The 20,086-nt window shown below is 36.1% G+C and overlaps 1 protein-coding gene across 3 annotated transcripts in view; it reads right to left on the reverse strand.

The window, feature by feature from the left end:
• The window catches only part of Stk3 (serine/threonine kinase 3), a 319,544-nt gene that overhangs the window by 279,720 nt on the left and 19,738 nt on the right, over nt 1-20,086 (reverse strand). For all 3 annotated transcript variants that reach the window (XM_021262683.2, XM_004850156.4, XM_087190670.1), the window contains exon 2: nt 5,426-5,506. In XM_021262683.2, the coding sequence (XP_021118342.1) occupies nt 5,426-5,506 (81 nt within the window). The remainder of the gene's footprint in view (nt 1-5,425; nt 5,507-20,086) is intronic.

The raw sequence follows: 20,086 nt of genomic DNA on the forward strand, positions 1-20,086 counted from the left end.
AAAGATATAATATAATATAATTCTCATATTCAGAATTTATATGCAGAATCACTTTAAAATTCACAATCTTCTCCCAAAAAACTGAAATTAATAAAGCAGTTTACATCAACAAAATGAATTTGATTCTTTCCCTGTTTTCTTTGGGCTCTGTGAAGTAATTTAATTCAAACTGACACCCAAAGTCACCTTTGGAGAGGCTAAGGGTATGTGTGCATAGATCTTTCCTCAACATACATGTATATGTTCCCTCAAAAGTTAACACAGAATTCAGAACTAGATTATCTACTGTCAGTTAGTTAAGCAGCACCAGCACCCCTTTCTATGGACTCCTCCAGCACTCCAAAAGAGAAGCTGGGAGCTCCATTCCCCAGAATCCCTTTCACTAAATGGTTCCCAGTTAAGAATTTGTCAGGGATGGGGCCGGGGATTTAGCTCAGTGGTTCCGCCACCTGCCTCAAAAGCGGAAGGTCCCGAGTTCGATCCCCGATATCAAAAAAAAAAATTTTGTCAGTGAGAACACTTACAAAAATGCAAAAAGTTACAGAAAAACCATTACTCTCAAGATGTATTTGTAACAAACACTGGTAGACATGAGATGTGCAGTGGCTTCCTGCTGCATTTCTGATAGCCATCACACAGCTATAAACTGAGATAGTTAATGAAAGTATCGCAAAGATTCTTCAGTATTGCCACAGATTATCAGGGAACTCCTAAGAAACCTGTAGCTTGGTGCCAAGATTTTCAGTGCTGGCTTCTCCAGTTTCTGGCAACACCTTCTATGACCTTTGTATCCCTGGCCCTTCCACAGTTCATTTGAGCTATTAGTTTTACACTAATCCTTTGTGCTCAGAGTTTCTAGAGCAGCTTTCTCTCTTTCTGACTGTATCCTGCTACCAATATACTCGTAGTTTCGGTAAAAAAGATAGTTCATAGGGAAATAAGCCTTAAATAGGAAATTTTGCAGTATTTCTTTCTTGGAACTGAAAACAATAAAGTTTTGTGGTTTCTTTTTCTTGGTACCAGAGATCGAACTCGGGTCCTTGCGCTTGCGCAGCAGGCAATGAAACCACTGAGCTAAATCCCCGGCCCTGAAAACAATAAAGTGACAGAATACTGACAGTCTTGGAATTTAATGGCAAAAGTTATTTAAATTATCACCCTTGGCTGCTTGAAGCCTAAGCAAAACTTTGCCAAACCGAGTAGCTGTCCCAATGGACTGTATGGTGAAAACAAAGTCCCACAACTATACAAAGGGTTGCTGTCTCTGCCTGCAGTGGCAACTTTATAGAACAGGATACAACTAGCTGGGGATTTAAATGCCCTGATCAAAACCAGGAGAACTGGGCCGGCGATTTAGCTCAGTGGTTTCACCACCTGGTGTGCAAGAGCAAGGACCCAAGTTCGATCCCCGGTACAAAAAAAACCCAGGAAAACCAAAAAATTTCTAAATACCCCAAAAGAATTTCCTAACTCCTAAAGACACAAGGCTAAGATCTCTGAAAAGCAAACTCAATGTGTAAGCCTGCTAGATAAATTAAAACGTAAAATGAATTCACACAGCTCTGTTATGTTACAATTAAGGCATTAAATCTGAAAAGAGGTATCCAGGTAATTGGTACTGAACATTTAAGTATTCTCATTAATCTGAGTAACCTGATCCTCCAAACCCTAGGAAGCCTCCTTTGCTAGCAAAATCAACTCTACTCTCCTGTAGGAGAAAATTGGTCTCACAATTCCTGAACTCTTTATAATGACCTCACCTTACAAAGTCACTTTTGAGTTGATTTTTTTGAGACAGATCTTCCTCCAGACCACTCTGCCACCAGCCCATAATTACAGTCTGCTTCCAGGCCCATAATTACAGTCAAATCCCCATAGACACCAGGGTGATGAGTATAAATCTAACCCAAGAGCAGCTGCTCTTCACACCAAAAATGTTAAGATTTTGCCCATTTTTATCAGTAGATAAAAACATGTTGCAGTTTGGATAGTTCAAGTGTGTCCCCACAGATTCTGTGTTAAAGCTTCATCCTCAAGGAACCAATACCAGGAGATGGTAGAACCTTCAAGAAGCAGGGGTTAGTGCAAGGTAAACAGGTCATTGGCAATATCGTCTCCAAAAGGGATTAATGCTGGTCTCACTGTGAGTTAGTTCTCCAGAGAGCAGAGAAAAAAGCAAGACTGGCCCCTAAATTCTTCTCTGGCTTCCTGTCTTACCACATGATGCCTCCCCACTGCCTGCACTCCTGCTGTGTTTGTTGTATCTTACTCAAGGGTGACCTGACCAGAAGCCAAGTCAATTAATCTTGGGCCTATTAATCTTGAACTTTTGGAGTCCAAAATATAAAATCACCTTTTTTAAAAAAATATCTCCCAACCCCTCCAAATCTCTTTTCTTTATATATTATCCTGCTTTAGTTATTTTGTTAAAGCAATGGAAAACAGCCTAAAATAGAAAGAAATTTATTGATATGGATGCAAAACAGTGTCAGAACTAACATGCTGAGTCCGAAATTTCTAGACTTGCATCTCTAACAGTTTGCTCAGCTAACCATCTGAAATCTAGACTCAACAGTGGCCTATATTAAGTGAGAAGCCAATCCTCAGTGAATATAAAAGGAAAGAATGCAAAGGTTTAAGGAAATGGGTTACTGGAATGGATATACAGAGTTCACCAAAAAAATGTATACACATTTCAACTGTTCACCTTACTAATAAATATCTGGAAGCTAATGGCCACCACTTTGAGCACCTCTTATAACTGTAGAGGCCAAAGGTAACTTGTATTAATCTCATGATGTCTCAATAAATTTAGTATTAAAATATTTATACAAGTTTTTCTTTTCCTGATGTATACCTTTTTTTGGTGGACTCTAAATGTGATTTGTTCATTCACTCCTTATGTTTATAGAGAAGGTCTAGCGAAGAAATCACAGCACAAGACAGAGATAACAAATGCCAGCCCTAAAATGACCTCCTTGAATCTAACAGTGATGGCATCCCAGAAAAAGAGAAATTCAACAACTAACCATGTGAGAGACTGGTACAGTTCACATAATGGGTAGCAAATCAAGGCTAAATTTGAGTTCTCTTTTTTTATATACATCTAGGTTTTAATATTAAAATTACGCTGGCTTCATAAAAAACAAAAATTAATTGTCCTGAAAACACTAAATAAAATATTTTTAGGGAGAAAAGAGTAAAATATTCACAATGCAAGATTTAATTCCTAAACATTTATAGTGGCAAGCCAGTAGTATGTAGTGTATTCACAATGTTGTATTAACCCTTACTTCTGCATAGTTTCAAGACATTAAGAATCTCATTTCTATCCCTATGGATTTATCTACTCTAGAGACTTCATACAAATGGAATCATACAGACCTTTTGTATCTGGATTCTTTTACTTAGCATAATGTTTTTGAGATCCAACCACATTATAACATCTCTCAGGACTCCAATCCTTTTTATAACTGAAACATCATTGTACAGAGATGTAACACTTTGTTTATCCATTCATCGGCTGATGGATACTTGGGTTGTTTCCACAACCAACTATTCAACTACTATGGATACTGATATTCTGAGCTAGTACCTAGTTAATAAATATGTAATCACCTTTCCATATTTTCTGAGGTAACTGATCTATTTAAGCTTTTTATAAATCTATTTAAGTTTTAACTTCTTTGGGGCTCAATTCACATAATTTATATGTTGTAGGGAAATCCATTTCTTCTGGATTTTCAGATTAGTTGTCAGAGCAGCATATAATGCTATCTTAACTCTTAAAATCATTTCCCTAGCAGTGGTTATAGTTTTTCTTATTCCAAATCATTCATACACACACACACACACACACACACAATACATTTTTTTTTTGGAAAGGATTTCACTGTGTAGCTCAAACTCACTTCAAACCTCAAATTCAGGCTGGCCTTGAAATCGTTCTGCTGCCTAAGCCTCCCAAGTGCTGGGATTACAGTTATGTGCCACTGTACCTGGCTATTTTTTTTCCTTTCTTCATTAGTAATAAAGAATATAAAACTTTTCACCTAATTAGCTCTGCTTATTCAATCCATAGGTGACCTCAGATTATTTTCCCTAATTTCCAATTAATGTGGGTTTTTGTCATTTTGTAATTATTTCTAAAATTTAGTAGCCTATGATCATAAAATGTGATATATAAAACACTGTAGTTTTAGAATTTGTCATTTTTCTATGCCCATGAATATAAAAAGGAATGTAAGAATAATTATAAAAATAGACATATAAGTACTTTACGTATACCTATATTTGTAGAATCAAATTTATTGATTATAATGTTTAATCCCTCTGTCCTTTTTTCTATTATATCTGACCAATTCTGAAAGAGATAAATTGAAATATCTCACACAATTAGACTTTTATTAAATTCCCTTGACATTATCAATAGTTTTTCCATTATAAATTTGGCTACCATGTTTTGTTTGGTTTGGTTTGGTTTGGTTTGGTACTGGGGATCAAACTCAGGACCTTGCGCTTGCGAGACCGGCGGCAGCACCACTGAGCTAAATCCCTGGCCCTACCATGTTTTGTGACACAAATGTTTTGTTATAAATTGTCGTAGCTTATTGCCTAATGTCCCTCTTAATTCAGGTGAGACCTATTAACTTTATCTAATATAAACATTGTTATTCCTGCTTTCCTATTTTTCTTTGTATGTTTATTGCTTTTTATATGATAAGAAACAGCCTTAAGAGTTCCATTTTTGGTTTTACATGGGTTCCACATAAGCAGCATATGGTTTAACATTTTATATTTTCTCTAACAGTTTGTCTTTTAATGTGAAAATGAACATTTAGTGAAAAATATACTTAATTTTGTTCCCTCCATCTTGTTTATTTTTTACATTTTCCTCTCTATTTCCTTTTCCTTGTTCTTACTAATTTATGTTTTTTATTATTTTGTAAGTCTTCCTACATTCTGTCATTCCATTAAATACTCCCCATTATTCTTGTGCTCAAAATGAAGTTTCTTTACTATTATTTTGAAACCATGTTAAGTATGCCTCTGCCTATATACACTGATTTCTTCACTAAGACACTCAATTCACACCTACTGCTTACCTTTTCCCAAATAAAATAAGCCCCAAGATGCTAAAAGTTGGCCCAATGTCACTTGATCAACAAATACAAAGTCTTTCAAATTTACTAAGATATCATATGGGATGAAATAACAAATCACTCAGAAACCATTGGACAACACAGTTTTTTCCTACAGAGAGAGAGAGAGACAGACAGACACTGTTATTCAATTTGGGATATAATCTGATCTTTAAAAGTCCATTATTATTTCCCAAATTTACTTGATGTTGTTATTCAATTCAGAAAGACTAGTTTAATAGTTGTCATTATTCAAATGCTACATTCATATTTTTTATACTTACCCTTCTCCAAGCTTCTCTAAGACATCAAAAACTTCTTCAGGCTGCTTAGTTAAACTGTCTTCACTCAGCTTTTTTAGCTTACTAATAAAAAAAGAGAGGAAAGAAATATTTTCCTTAAGATCTTCTATAAAAATTTTAATTTTAATAGACAATATAAATAGTGATCAAATGATATGCGAAGGTATATGCTAGTATATATTTGGTCTCCTTCCAAGCCCTATTCCTCATGTGCCCAAAAACTAACCTTTTATTAGCTTCTTGTGTATCTTTCATACAAATATGTATAGTCTTAGTTCTCCCCTTTTAAACCTTCAAGATAGCACCTTATACATATACTTCTTTATATATAAATATAGTAATTGTAGTATACCATAAATCACTCATAATTATATAGTAATTATAAAAATCATATTACAATATGGTATATTTCATCTGGTATTATTGTATGCTATATAAATATATACACAATAGTCCACCCTTATCACTTTACTTTCCATAGTTTCAGTTACCTAAGGTTAATAGGAGTCCAAAGATATTAAATGGAAAATTCTGAAAATAAATAATTCTTAACTTTTCAACTGTACACTTCTCTGAGTAACATGAATAATCTCATTCCATTCCTCCCAGGATATGAATCATCCCTTTATCCAGTGTATATACACTGGATATACTCTCTGCCCATCAGTCACATAATAACCATCTGAGTTACAGACCAATTGTGACATTACAGTGCATGTATTTAAGAAACCCATATTTTACTGAATAATGGCCCTAAAGCATAAGAATAGTAATGCTGATCTAGATATCCCAAAGTGTTTCCTTTAAGTTGAAAAGATGAAAGTATAATGAGGTATTTTGAAACCACACTTTTATTACTGTTCATTGTTATAACTGTTCTAATTTTATTATTGTTGTTCATCTCTTACTGTACCTAATGTATAAATAAACTTTGCTGTAAGTGTGTATGCATAGGAAAAACACAATATACACAGGTTTCACTCATTCACTGGAGGTCCTGAAATGCATGTGCCATGGATAAGAGTGGATTACTGATTAACAGATATTAGCAAATTGCCTCAGTAGGGTTTCTACCAATTTAGTCTCCCACAAATAATACATGAGAAGACCTCTTTTCTTGGTTTTACCAAGACAGTGCAATTAATAAATATCTTATGAAAAGATATTTTGAATATGCCTCATGTACTCAGAGATGATAAAGTATATGGAAGATGGGGAGAGTTAAATGAAAATTTAAGGAAGAAATAAGATATAAGAAATAAAATTGTCATTGGATAGGATTAAAAGTAGATTAGACAATACAGCAGAAAAGATGAGCCACTGAAAGAAGAAAAAAGTGGAAAAAAAAGAAAGAAAGAAAAAGCCTGAGTACCAAATGAAAAAGAAAGAGAAACAGATGAATAGATGGGCATTGTGGGAAAAGAGAGGGGGAAGGAGGGGAAGGAGGGAAGAAGACCAAAACCAAAAAGGAAGAATACTAATAAGACACTCTAAACTTCCACCTTATTCCTCCCCACACTTTGGTGTCCCATTTTGTGGGAAACCAAGTGTAGATGGAGGCCTGGAGCTGTCCCTCCCTCTGGCTACACGCCACATGCTGGTGCCAGCCAGTTTCAAGGACAGAGTCAGCTGCAGCTAAAGTCTGATTAGAGAAAATACACATTCGGGTGCAGTCTGCAAATTATGAGAACTTGAACTTTCCCCAAACCCTGGATCACATGTTTGCTTGCTTCTTTGCATGAGTCTAATAAAAGTGAGGAGCACTGCCAGTTCAGCACTCTTTGCCCACCAGAGGTAGGAGTCTCCTGGCTCCCCTCTTCCAAATTATCTTTGTGTCTTTTGTCTTTCATCCTCGTTCACCCCCTGGATCTGGATAAACTTGTAGGATGGTTCCTTTACCATTTCACATGTTTTTATATTGTCTATCTCCTAACATATCAATGTAGTTTTGTACTTCTGCCTTGTTTTTGGTCTTAATACTAAAGACATAAATGTATCTCTATGGTTTATGCACCATGTTTATAATATTAGACCACTGTGAATCTGTATAGTTTTTCTTACCAGTAAGTTTTCTACCTGTGTATGTTTTCTTCTTACTTGTTAACATCTCTTTCTTTTAGTTCGAAGAACTCCCTCTAGTATTTCTTTTAGGAAGGTCTGGTGGTGCTAAATCCTCCCATCTTTTGTTTGTCTAGTGCCATTGTTAATCATGATTATAACCTGATTGGCTTAAGAGATGTCCAGGAGATTAAGTAAAACACACTTCTAGGTGTGTCTAGGTGGGTCATGGGGTTATAACCTTAGAGACTGTATCTGGCCCCTTCCTCTACCTCTTCCCCTGTGCTTTAATTCCTGGTTACCATGAGGTGAGCAGCTTTCCTCCGCTGTGCCCTTCCACCATAATGTTTCTGCCTTGGAGCCAGTTGACTATGGACCAAAATCTCTGACAAACTTAAGCTAAAAGAAGCCTTTTCACCTTTAAATTGTGCATGTCCACTGTGTTGTCCCAGCAACAAAAAACTGACTCAAAAGTAACTCAAGATGAGCTATGCATATGACACAGTGATGGAGGCAGCATTATATTAACAATCCTCTTTAATGGTAAGCCAAAAAGTAATTAACCACTACTTAATTCCTCAAGAGTTACAAAAATTTGCTTCAAAGCAGGCTCATAATCTGCCTCACTTTAACAAACAAGTCATAGGTCCCACAAATGAATCCAATAAACACAATGAGTGTTTCCTGTTAGTCTACACATCTTACTTTCTCAACATCTAGAACAACTGAAATGTTACTAATTTAATTTAGGCCCCCAAAAAGTGTGTCTGGTGTATCTGTCAACTGAAAACACTTGATTTATTCTGGAAACAATTCATGTTTATGTCATTCGGTCTTCATTTGCTCTTTCTCTTTTTGGTGTTTTAAATGAAACTGATGTTTTTAGCTATGGTTCAATTTAAAATAATTTTTATACTGTCTGCTTTTAAGCCCTTTATAGCTCAAAAAAATTCTCATCATTAAAAGTCAGTCTAAAACATACATACATACAAATACACACAGATACACACACACACACACACACACACCTCACACTTTTCTATTTTCCTGACTTGGCAAACATAATCAGCATAATTTCATTTATCTTTGACATAATGTGAATTTTAACATTTCATAATCCCATAATAAATATAATGTTTTTAACTTCAGGTCCAAAAGCAGTTATTCTTGACTAAGTGCCATTAGAGCATGAACTTTTCTAGGTACTAGGGAATCCTGTGGAGAACAAATCATCCACAAGTCACCTCTCTCATATAATTGAGATTGAATTTATTACACACTTAGACAGATAGACCCTAGAATTGCCTTTTAAAAAATAAATAAGTGTTAAGTACAATCTAGTTCTCCTATTGCTATGGTTTAAATGTATCCTCTAGCCCCAAACTAAATAGCCAAGTGTGGTGGCACACACCTGTAATTCCAGCAAAGAGGCTGAAGTAGGAGGATCACTGTGAGTTCAAAGCCAGCCTGGGCTACATAGTGAGTTCAAGGCTACCCTAAACTACATAGTGAGACCATGTCTCAAAAAAACAAAACAAAACAAATGAACTAAATGGGTGATATGTTCTATTAAGAAGGGGAGCCTTTAACAGGTGATAGATAAGGTTATGAGGGTTCCTTCCCCATGAATGGGATTAAGGCCTTTATAAAAGATGTTTCACACAGAGTTTAGTTCGCTTGCCCTTCAGCCTTCTGCCACATAAGGACACAGCATTCCTCTTCTCCAGAGAATACAGCAACAAGGTGTCATCTTGGAAATAGAGAGCAGCCATCACTAGACAAAAGAACCTGTCAGCATCTTGACCTTGGACTTCCCAGCCTCCAAACCCATGAGAAAATAAATTTGTTCTGAAATAAATAAGCCTATTCTTTATACATTATCAAGTTACTATAGTATTTGGCCATAGCAGCACAAAGATAACTATCATCTGACTATCTCATCAAATAAGGAAGATCATTAATTATACTGACATTAGTAATACACTGACTCAAAGGATAAAAGCAATCTGCTTTCACATTATTAAACATTATAATGTTCGATGTGAAATTTTCTTTAATATTTACTCCTAGATTTCAGTACAAAGTTTTCTAACTCCCATAGAGGCCAGAGGATGCTGGATGGACCAGTCTCAGTTTTCTCAAATATTTGGCAATATTTTTTAATTTCAGGATTATGTTACATTTAAAATTATTATGCTAATAAACTGTTTAATATTCTTACCATTTAGAGACATATATTAAAATAGTATGATACCTAAAACTACTTCAAAATAATAGAGAGAGGTACAGGTACTGGAATAAAAATTATGCAAGATTGGCTAGGAATTAACAGTTACTGAAACTTCAAAAAGAACAAAGAGCTTCACTCTCTCTACAGAACTGATTGAAGTTTTGCATAATACAAAGATTTTTAGAGTAAACAGCAGAAGTTAAATCAAGCTAAACTGTTCTCAGAAATAACTAGAAATTTTGGGTGTGGTGATGCATACCTATAATCCCAGAACTCTACAAGGCCAAAGCAAGAGGATCAAAAGTTCGAGCCCAGCCTGGGCAACTTAAGAGACATGCAAAGCCCCTGTCTTAAAATTTAAAAAATTTTTAAGGGGCGGGATGTCGCTCAGTGTGAAGGCCCTGGGTTCAATCCCCAGTATAGAAAGAAATATATTTAGTATAAAATATAACAATCTAGAAGCAAATTGCATGAATATAGAAATACTAATTATGAAACATCCATTTGATGAGATACCTAGTAGCCACTAAAAATCATGTTGCAGAAAACTCAGATATAAAACAAGTTTACTAAACATTTCTAAGAGAAAAAAAGGGGAAAATATAAAATGTGTGCAAAATTAAATAATTTTCATTTTTCTTTAAATGTGGATGTATCTGTATGTGTTCAAGTGTGTGCATGTGTGTGTCTATACCAAAATACCAACACTTTTTTTTGTTCACTGCTATATCCCTGCACCAAAAAGCATGTCTGACACATACAAAAACTCAAATATTTGTTGGACATAAATACTTCAGGATTCCCAGCACCAAAGTTTGACTTAGGGAGTGATTTTCCACTATGCTTTTGTTTCAGAACATTTCTGAAATAAAAATTATTTCTAAAATTGGAGGAAAAATTTTTAAATTGTATCTTGTGACAAAATTAAAACATATCTGCATAATTCAATCATTAATTTATAAAATCCATTCAATAGAACCATTTAATATACTGAAAAAAAACCCCATTCTGTAGGTTGAATTAATAAACTGACCAAAGCAAACAGAAATAATAAAAACAATATTTGTTCATTAGTCTTATTCTTAGAATGAATTTTAATACTGCTTAGCAGAAGTATAGCCTTACTATCTTTAGAAAGTTAATATGTCTACATTGCCGGGGATTTAGCTCAGTGGTTCTGCCGCCTGCCCTGCAAGCCCAAGGACCCGAGTTCAATCCCCGGTACCAAAAAAAAAAAAAAAAGTTAATATGTCTAAATTAAATCTTTAATATGGGCAAAGACTTATAAAATCAGCATTAAAAAGTTAATTCATTATATTTATTCAGTATACACTTATTGAATTTGTAGAAAACAAGCCACCTGCTGGTGAATGCAAAGAAGATTGAGATACAATTCTTGTCAATCAATAGGCTCCTAATCTATTGGGAAAAAAACAGATACATAAGAGCTAGTAAAATGAAGGTAGTCAATATTGGTGCTTTTATGGAATTGTACTAAGTACTTAATAAACATTTCCTTACTTAATTGCTACAATATCATTCTTGGTGGTTAGTAGAATACTCTTAATTTTAGGTAAGAAAAACTAAGGCTTACGTGACTTCCCCATTTACTTATGTAATAAATCCCAAAACTAAATCTTTCCAAGATGTGATATGGTGCCTCTCACAGTTTGGAAGCTAGTAAATGCAAGAGCATATTCAATCATTTCCATCAATTACTACACTGAGTATTATACATCAGTCGTACTTTTAGGGCAGATATCCTCTTCTAACGGATCACAGGAGTTTCTCCTCTTCAATTTACTTATCTCTACTTTTGAAATGTACTATAATGGTCACTAAACTATGAGCTCTGGAGGACAGGTTTAATACTTTCTCTTTTTCTTCTATGCTATGCTATTATGCAGTCAAGATATATTGACAAAATGAACTTTTAGCTTGTTTTGTGCTTCCTTGATTCCACATCATAGCAACATATTATATGAAATGATAGGCAATCCAGATAAATGGCATTTCAATTATGTTATCAGGAAAATGTGATATGGGAGAACCAGAGGAATGAAATGCTAAAGTGCATTACAGTGGTTATGCTAATAGTTGACACTCGTCTTCCAGGGATTTCTTACAAACCTTATAAATGTTGTACGTAGCTGAATTTCATAATATAGAAGAAAGCAGAAAAACTGCAAAACTAGAGTGTAGTTTTTTTTCTCACAACCCAGAAATATGGTGATGAAGATCTGGGCTTGAAAAGTTAATGGTAAATTTGAATTCAATATGAAATTCAAGAGATATTTTGAAAAGAGGATCATTTCTCACTACATACAAGATAGTGCTTCCACAGCCCCCAGAGCTGAGCAGCACAGCTGCCCTCAGCACAGAGGAAGTGAACCTTCCAGGCCAATGGACTACCACCCCCAGCGCCAAGGAGGTGAGCTGCGTGGGCGTCAGCAACACACATCCCTTCCCCCCACCCCCGCACTCAAATGAGACTCAAAAACAGACTTCCAGATCACCTAAAGCAACCCCAAAGGGAAACATGATGGAACACTCTGATACACAACCACCTGGACTCCCTCACCTGGCAACAAAAGAGGATCTGGAAACAATGATATCAGAAATAATTTCTCACATCACAGCACAGATTGTGCCAATAGTGCAAGACATAATTAATAAATGTAGAGAGGACACAAATGAAAAAAATAGAGGAGCTGCAGAACATGATGGAATCCCAACACAGGAAATAAATGGAATCCATAAAAGAGATGCAAACAGATTTCCAGGAGATTAAAAACTCCACTGAATATCTATACAGCAGAATGAGCCAATGTGAGGACAGAATTTCAGATACAGAAAATAAGGTTGCAATTAGTGACCAGGAAAAGAAAAATTTCTTCTTTTTTGTTGGTACTAAGGATCAAACTCAGGACTTTATGCTTGTGAGGCAGGGGACAGAACTACTGAGCTAAATCCTCAGGCCTAAAAAATTTCTTTAAAACAGTAAGGGACCACGAGAAATCAATCCAGCACATGCTAGATGATGCAAAGAAGAATATCATAAGACTGATCGGAGTCAATGAAGAAACAGGACAGAGTGCAGATGACATAAAAAAACTATTCACAGAAGTGATGGCAGAAAACTTCCCAAGCAGGGGAAAAGAACTTGATATACAGATAACTGAGGCATATAGGACTCCAACTAGCCTTGATCAAAAAAAATCTACACACAGGCATATAATAGTTAAGATTCCAGAAACCCAACAGAAAAAACAAAATTCTACAAGCAGTTAGAGAAAAGAAATAAATCACATACCAACAAAAGGCCATCAGAATCACAGCAGACTTCTCAATGCAAACCCTCAAGGGAAGAAGACCTTGGAGTAACATATTTCACACCCTAAAGGAAAACAGCCTCCAACCCAGATTGATGTACCCTGCAAAATTATTTTTCACAATTGATGTAGAAATAAGATACTTTCATGACAATGACCAGCTGAGAACATCATGAATACCAAACCATCACTCCAAAAAATTTTAGACAATATCCTAGGAAAAGACAATGAGGATCACAACCCCAGGAAGCCCAGGAGAATGAATCCATTGAGCATGACAAGAAATGAAATGCAAAGGAAAGGAAAAAGTCACATGATCCTGTCAGTAGTTGGAGAAAAAGTATTGGACTAAATTCTACAGCTGTTTATGGTCAAAGCTATCAAGAGACAAGAAGTAGAACAGAACCTTCTCCACAGATCAAAAACATGTATTCCATACTTCCAGCAAAAACGCCTTATATGAATGGAAAAGATACAATGCTTTCTCCCTAAGGTGGGGAATAAGGGCAGATATGACTACTCTTCATCTGTCCATTTAGTTTTGAAACACAGGCCCAAACCAAAATAGTCTGGTAATAAAATGACACAACTAGGATAGGATTGGCAAGGCAGAAGTGAAATCTTCATATGCAGATGAAATGATCATCTACAGAGAAAATACTAAGAAATCTCTAGGAGCCCCTAGAACTTGTATCTCAATTTAGCAGGATTAGAAAACACAAGGTATATATAAAAATTCAGATCTATGTATACTTACTATAAATGAAGAATTGGATATTGAAATTTAAAAGTTATGTAGGAGTACAAAAGACCTAGAAAAGTTTAAAAAAAAAAAAGTGTTGGAAGACATTTAGTACCTAATTTTAAGACTTCCTATAAAGCTACAGTAATCAAGGCAGTGTTGGTGTAAGGAAAGACATATAGATCATTGGAATAAAACAGAGACTCTACAAATAGAACCACACATACATGGTCCACTGAGTTTTGAAAGATTATTTAACATTAACATTTTATAGAACATAAACTCAATTCAAGAGCAGAGGAAAAGACAGTGTTTTCAGCAAATGGCACTAGAACGCCTGGGGTCTGTATATAAAAAATTAACTTCAACCCTTTATTTCCATACATAAAAATAACTTGAAAGGATCTATGAACCTAAATATGAAAGATTAAAACTGTAAAACTTTAAGAAGAAATTATAAGGGAAAATGTTCATTAATTTAGAGTAGGCAAGAATTTCCTAGGATATAAAAAACATGATGTATAACAGAAAGAAATTGATAAATGAGATTCCATAAAAATTTAGAACTTTAAATGACATCATTAAGAAAATGAAAAGTAGTCCTTAAACAGACCATATTTATAATGCATATAACCTATGACCAGAATATATAGAGAACTCTTACAGCTCAGTAATAGACAGCCCAATGAAAAAGTACACACAAGATGATAGCCAGTACAGCACCAGGAAAGGTGTGCAACACTAGAATCAGAAGAATACAAATCACTCCAATAACAAGATTGAATTATACACTCATTAGGGAGATGAAGTTAAAAGTTTTAAAAGAACAAATGTTAGTATGAATGTAAAATAACAAAACCATTTTGGAAAGCAATATAGAAATTTCTTGTATTACTGTTGAAAACCAACAGTCCTGACTTTTGGGGGTGGATATTCCAATGCTGAATCAACACTGCCATCCCTATAATAAAACCACTTTCTACATACTGCCAGATCTGACTTCTAATAGTTTGTTTTGTTAAACAAATTTCTATGTTCATACATTTTTCTTCTATTATCTTTATCCAGTTTTAGTATAACCATAATGTTGATTTCCTAAAATGAGGAGAGAAATGTTCCTTTTTTTCTGCCTTAAATGTTTGATATAATTTATAAGGTAAAATGTATACAAGCCTGCTGTTGTCATATACATAGGTTTTCAAGCAAGGAATATACTTTCTTTAATAGGTGCTATTCAAATTTTATATTTCCTCCAGAGTTAGTTTCATTAATTTGTCTTCCAAGGGACTTCTTAGAAGTTGTCACATTTATTTCAAAAAAGATTTTTGTAATATACTTTCTGTATCCTTTTAAATTCTGTAAAATCTGTGCTAATGTCTTCTAGATCTTGATATTATAATTTTAAAAATGTATAATTGATATTGCATAATAGGAAGAAAAGGTCTAAAGGAGTAGGGGAAGTGGGAGGGGTAGGAAAGGAAAAGAAAAGGAAAAGAAAAAATATGAGAGAAGGAAAATAATGGAAACAAAGGCTTTGCAAATGGGGAAGGGTGGAGGGGTGAAGGGAGGGCAGGGGAAGGGGAAAAAATAAGAACCAAGATACATCATGTAAAGGTACAAGATCCTAATGATCAATGTAACTGTATTTTATACCTAAAATATACCAACAAACTTAATAGAAAAAAAAAAACACAAAGGGGGAAAATCCAACAAAAAGAAAAAGTCATGAATGACAATGATAAGTCAATGTGTATCAGTTAAAACCATCAATGTTAATGGTCTCAGTTCACCAGTCAGAAGAAATAGACTGGCAGAATGGGTCAAGAAGTAAGATCCAACAATATGCTGCATACAAGAAACACACTTGGAGTCACGCGGAAGAGGGCAACAATCCACTGGATCCCCCACCCCCTGCTCCTCTGTACAGCCACCTGGTTCCACACTACAAAGACGCAGAGGACACCAGACAACCAGACCAAGGTACTGAGTCCCGCTGCTCGCGGCCCAGAGGCAAGGGCTTCTGAGCCGCTGTCCCACTGCTCCTGGTCCAGAGGAAGGGGCTTCCCAGCCACCATCCCTCCTGCTGCTCCCAGCCCAGAGGAAAGGGCTTTTGGGCCACCTTCTGTCCCACTGCTCCTGGCCCAGAGGAAGGGGCTCCCAGGCCACCATCCCTCCCACCACTCCTGGCCCAGAGGTAGGGGCTTCTGAGCCGCCATCCCACTGCTCCTGGTCCAGAGGAAGGGGCTTCCTGGCCACCATTCCTCCTGCTGCTACCAGCCCACAGGAAAGGGCTTTTGGGCCACCATCCCTACCACTGCTCCGGGCCCCTCTCCCACCTCTCCCAGCTCAGAGGAGGTAATCCATGCTGGCATCAACAGCCCTCCCACAGTCGAAATGAGAAAACACGTGAATAAGTCTCAAAACCAGACTTCCAGATCACCTACAGCAACCCCAAAGGGAAATGAGATGGAACACTCTGATACTCAACCACCTGGACCCACTGAACTGGCAACAAAAGGGGATCTGGAAAAAATGAAATCAGAAAGAATTTCTCAGATAACAGGAGAAATTGTGCCCCTAGTGCAAGACATGATTAATAAATCTAGAGAGGAGCTCAGGAACATGATGGAATCCCAACATAGGAAACAAATGGAATCCATAAAACAGATGCAAATAGATTTCCAGGACATGAAAAACTCCATTGAAAGTCTACACAGCAGAATGAGCCAATGTGAGGACAGAATTTCAGATATAGAAGATAAGACTGCAATTGGTGAGCAGGAAAAGAAAATTGCTTCCAAATTATAAGGGAACATGAGAAATCAATCCAGCAGCTGCTAGATGATGCAAAGAAGAATAACATAAGACTGACTGGACTCAATGAAGAAACAGGAGAGAGTGCAGATGACATAAAAGATCTCTTCACAGAAATAATGGCAGAAAACTTCCCAAGCAGGGGGAAAGAGCTTGACATACAGATAAGTGAGGCATATAGGACTCCAAATAGCCTTGATCAAAAAAAATCTACACATAGGCATATAATTGTTAAGATTCCAGAAATTCAACAGAAGAACAAAATTCTACAAGCAGTTAGAGAAAAGAAACAAATCACATAGAAAGGAAAGCCCATCAGAATCACAGCAGACTTCTCAACACAAACCCTCAAGGCAAGAAGAGCTTGGAGTGACATATTCCAAGCCCTAAAAGAAAACAGCCTCCAACCCAGATTGATGTACCCTGCAAAACTATCTTTCAAAACGGATGGAGAAATAAGATACTTTCATGACAAAGAGCACCTTAGGAACTTCGTGAATACCAAACCAGCACTCCAAAGAATTTTACACAATAGCCTAGGAACAGACATTGAGGATCACAACCCCAGGAAGCAAAGCAGAATGAACCCATCTGGCATGATAAGAAATTAAATGTAAAGGGGGAGAACCCAACAAAAAGAAAAAGTCATGGCAATGACAAGTCAATATGTTTCAGTTAGAACCATCAATGTTAATGGTCTCAATTCACCAATCAAAAGAAAGAGACTGGCAGAATGGGTCAAGAAGCAAAATCCAACAATATGCTGCATACAAGAAATGCACTTAATTCAAAAGGAAACTCATAGACTGAAAGTTAAAGGGTGGAAAACAATACTCTATGTGAAAGGAACCCAAAAAAAAGCATGAGTAGCTATGCTCTTTGCAGATCAAGTAGATTTCAAACCAACACTGATTAATAGAGACGAAGAAGGACACTATATCCTTGTAAAGGGAAGAATCCAAGAGGAAGAGAAGACAATCATAAATATCTATGCACCAAACACTAGTGCACCCAAATATATAAAACAAATACTAATGGACATGAAAAATCAAATGAGCACTAATAAAGTAGTACTGGGGACCTCAATATCCCACTGTGACAAACAGATAGATCAACTAGATAAAAAATAAGCAAATACATACTTGAACTCAAACTCTTGAACAATGAACTTAACAGATGTTTATAGAGTCTTCCACCCCACAAAACTGGAATACAGCTGCACATGGGTCGTTCTTCAAACTGGACCATATACTCACTCATAGAACACGTTTAAGTAAGTGCAAAGGAAGTTTTCCCCTGTATATTATCAGACCACATTGCAATGAAATTGGAGATCAATAGCAAATGAAACCACAAGAATACCATAAACACATGGAAATTGAACAACACACTTCTAAATAACTAATGGGTCACAGAGGAAATTGAAGAAGAAATCAGAAAGTTCCTTCACTTAAATGATAATGCCAATACAAAATATCGGAATCTATGGGACACAATGAAAGGAGTCTTTTGAGAGAAATTCAGAGCAGTGATTGCACATATTAGGAAAACAGAAGGAGCCCAATTAAACAACCTGATGCTGAACCTCAAGCTTCTAGAAAAAGAACTGCAGGACAAACCCAAAGCTCATGCAAGGGAGGAAATTATAAATCAGAGGAGAAATCAATGCAATGGAGACTAAGAGAACAATACAAAAAAATCAATGAACCCAAGAGTTGGTTCTTCGAAAGAATAAACAAAATTAACAAACCCTTAGCCAACCTTATCAGAAAAAGGAAAGAAAAGGCCCAAATCCATGTAATTAGGAATGAAAAGGAAGAAATTACAATGCACCCAGCAGAAATCCAGAGGATCATCAATACCTACTTCCAGAACCTATATGCCAATAAGATGGACAACACAGAAGAAATGGACAGATTCCTAGATAAGTATGAATTAGCAAAGCTGAACGAAGACCTAAAAATTCTAAACAACCCAATATCAATCAATGCAATTGAAAACGTAATTAAAAACTTATCAACTAAGAAAAGCCCGGGTCCTGAGGGCTTCACTGCTGAATTCTACACGACATTTAGAGAGGAACTACTGCCACTACTATTTAAACTCTTCAATGAAAGTGAAATGGAAGCAATACTCCTGAATTCATTCCTGGAAGCAAGCATCACCTTGATCCCCAAAGCAAAGAAAGACCCAACTGAAAAGGAGAACCATAGGTCAACCTCACTAATGAACATAGATGCAAAAATCCTTAATAAGATACTAGCAAATACAATGCACAACATCATCAAGAAGATCATAAACCCTGCCCAAGTGGGATTCATCCCAGGGATGCAGGGATGGTTCAACATACACAAATCAATCAATGTAATACACTATATCAATAGAGCTAAGGACAAAAACCATATGATCATCTCCATAGATGCAGAAAAAGCATTTGACAAAATCCAACATGCATTTATGATAAAAATCCTACAAAAAACTGGAATTTACAATCTCTACCTCAATCTGATAAAAACCATCTGTAAAAACCCAACAGCCAGTATCATACTAAATGGTCAAAAGCTGAAATCCTTCACACTAAAATCAGGATCAAGACAAGGATGTCCATTATCACCACTCCTGTTCAATATAGTTTTGGAAACATTAGCCATAGCAATTAGACAAGAGAAAGAAATAAAAGGAATAAAGATAGGAAAGGAAGAATTTAAATTATCATTATTTGCAGATGACGTGATTCTCCAATAGAGGACCCCAAGAACTCCACCAAAAGTCTTCTAGATTTAATAACCAAATTCAGTAGCGTACCTGGATACAAAGTCAATGCTCAAAAATCAACAGCATTCCTGTACACAAATCATAAACTCACAGCGAGAGAAGTTAGGGAAGCAACACCTTTCACAATAGCATTGAAAAAAATGAAGTACCTAGAAATCAACCTAACAAAAGAAATCAAAGACCTCTTCTCTGAAAACTATAGCACTCTGAAAGAGAGATTGAAGATGATATCAGAAAATGGACAGACATCCCTTGCTCCTGGGTAGGAAGAATCAACATAGTGAAAATGGCCATACTTCCAAAACTGCTATATAGATTCAATGGAATCCCAATTGAAATCCCACCAGCATACTTCACAGACCTTGAGAAAACAATCCAAAAACTCATTTGGAACAAGAAGAGATCTGGCATAGCAAAAGCAATTCTAGGCAACAGAGACATGGCAGCATGTATCACAACCCCCCAACTTGAAACTATACTACAAAGCTACTGTGATAAAAACACCATGGTACTGGCAAAGAAACAGACTGGAAGACCAGTGGTATAGATGAGAAGATACATAAACAACTTCAGACACACTCAGCCACCTCATCTTTGACAAAGGAGCCAAACACCCTCATTGGAGGAAAGATAGCCTCTTTAATAAATGGTGCTGGAAAAACTGGGTTCCAACTTGCCAAAGATTAAAACTA

Source organism: Heterocephalus glaber, unplaced genomic scaffold (genome assembly GCF_053883595.1).
Source record: "Heterocephalus glaber isolate CG9 unplaced genomic scaffold, H.glaber_assembly_v1.0 deba00001555, whole genome shotgun sequence".
In the NCBI taxonomy this organism is placed as follows: Eukaryota; Metazoa; Chordata; class Mammalia; order Rodentia; family Bathyergidae; genus Heterocephalus; species Heterocephalus glaber.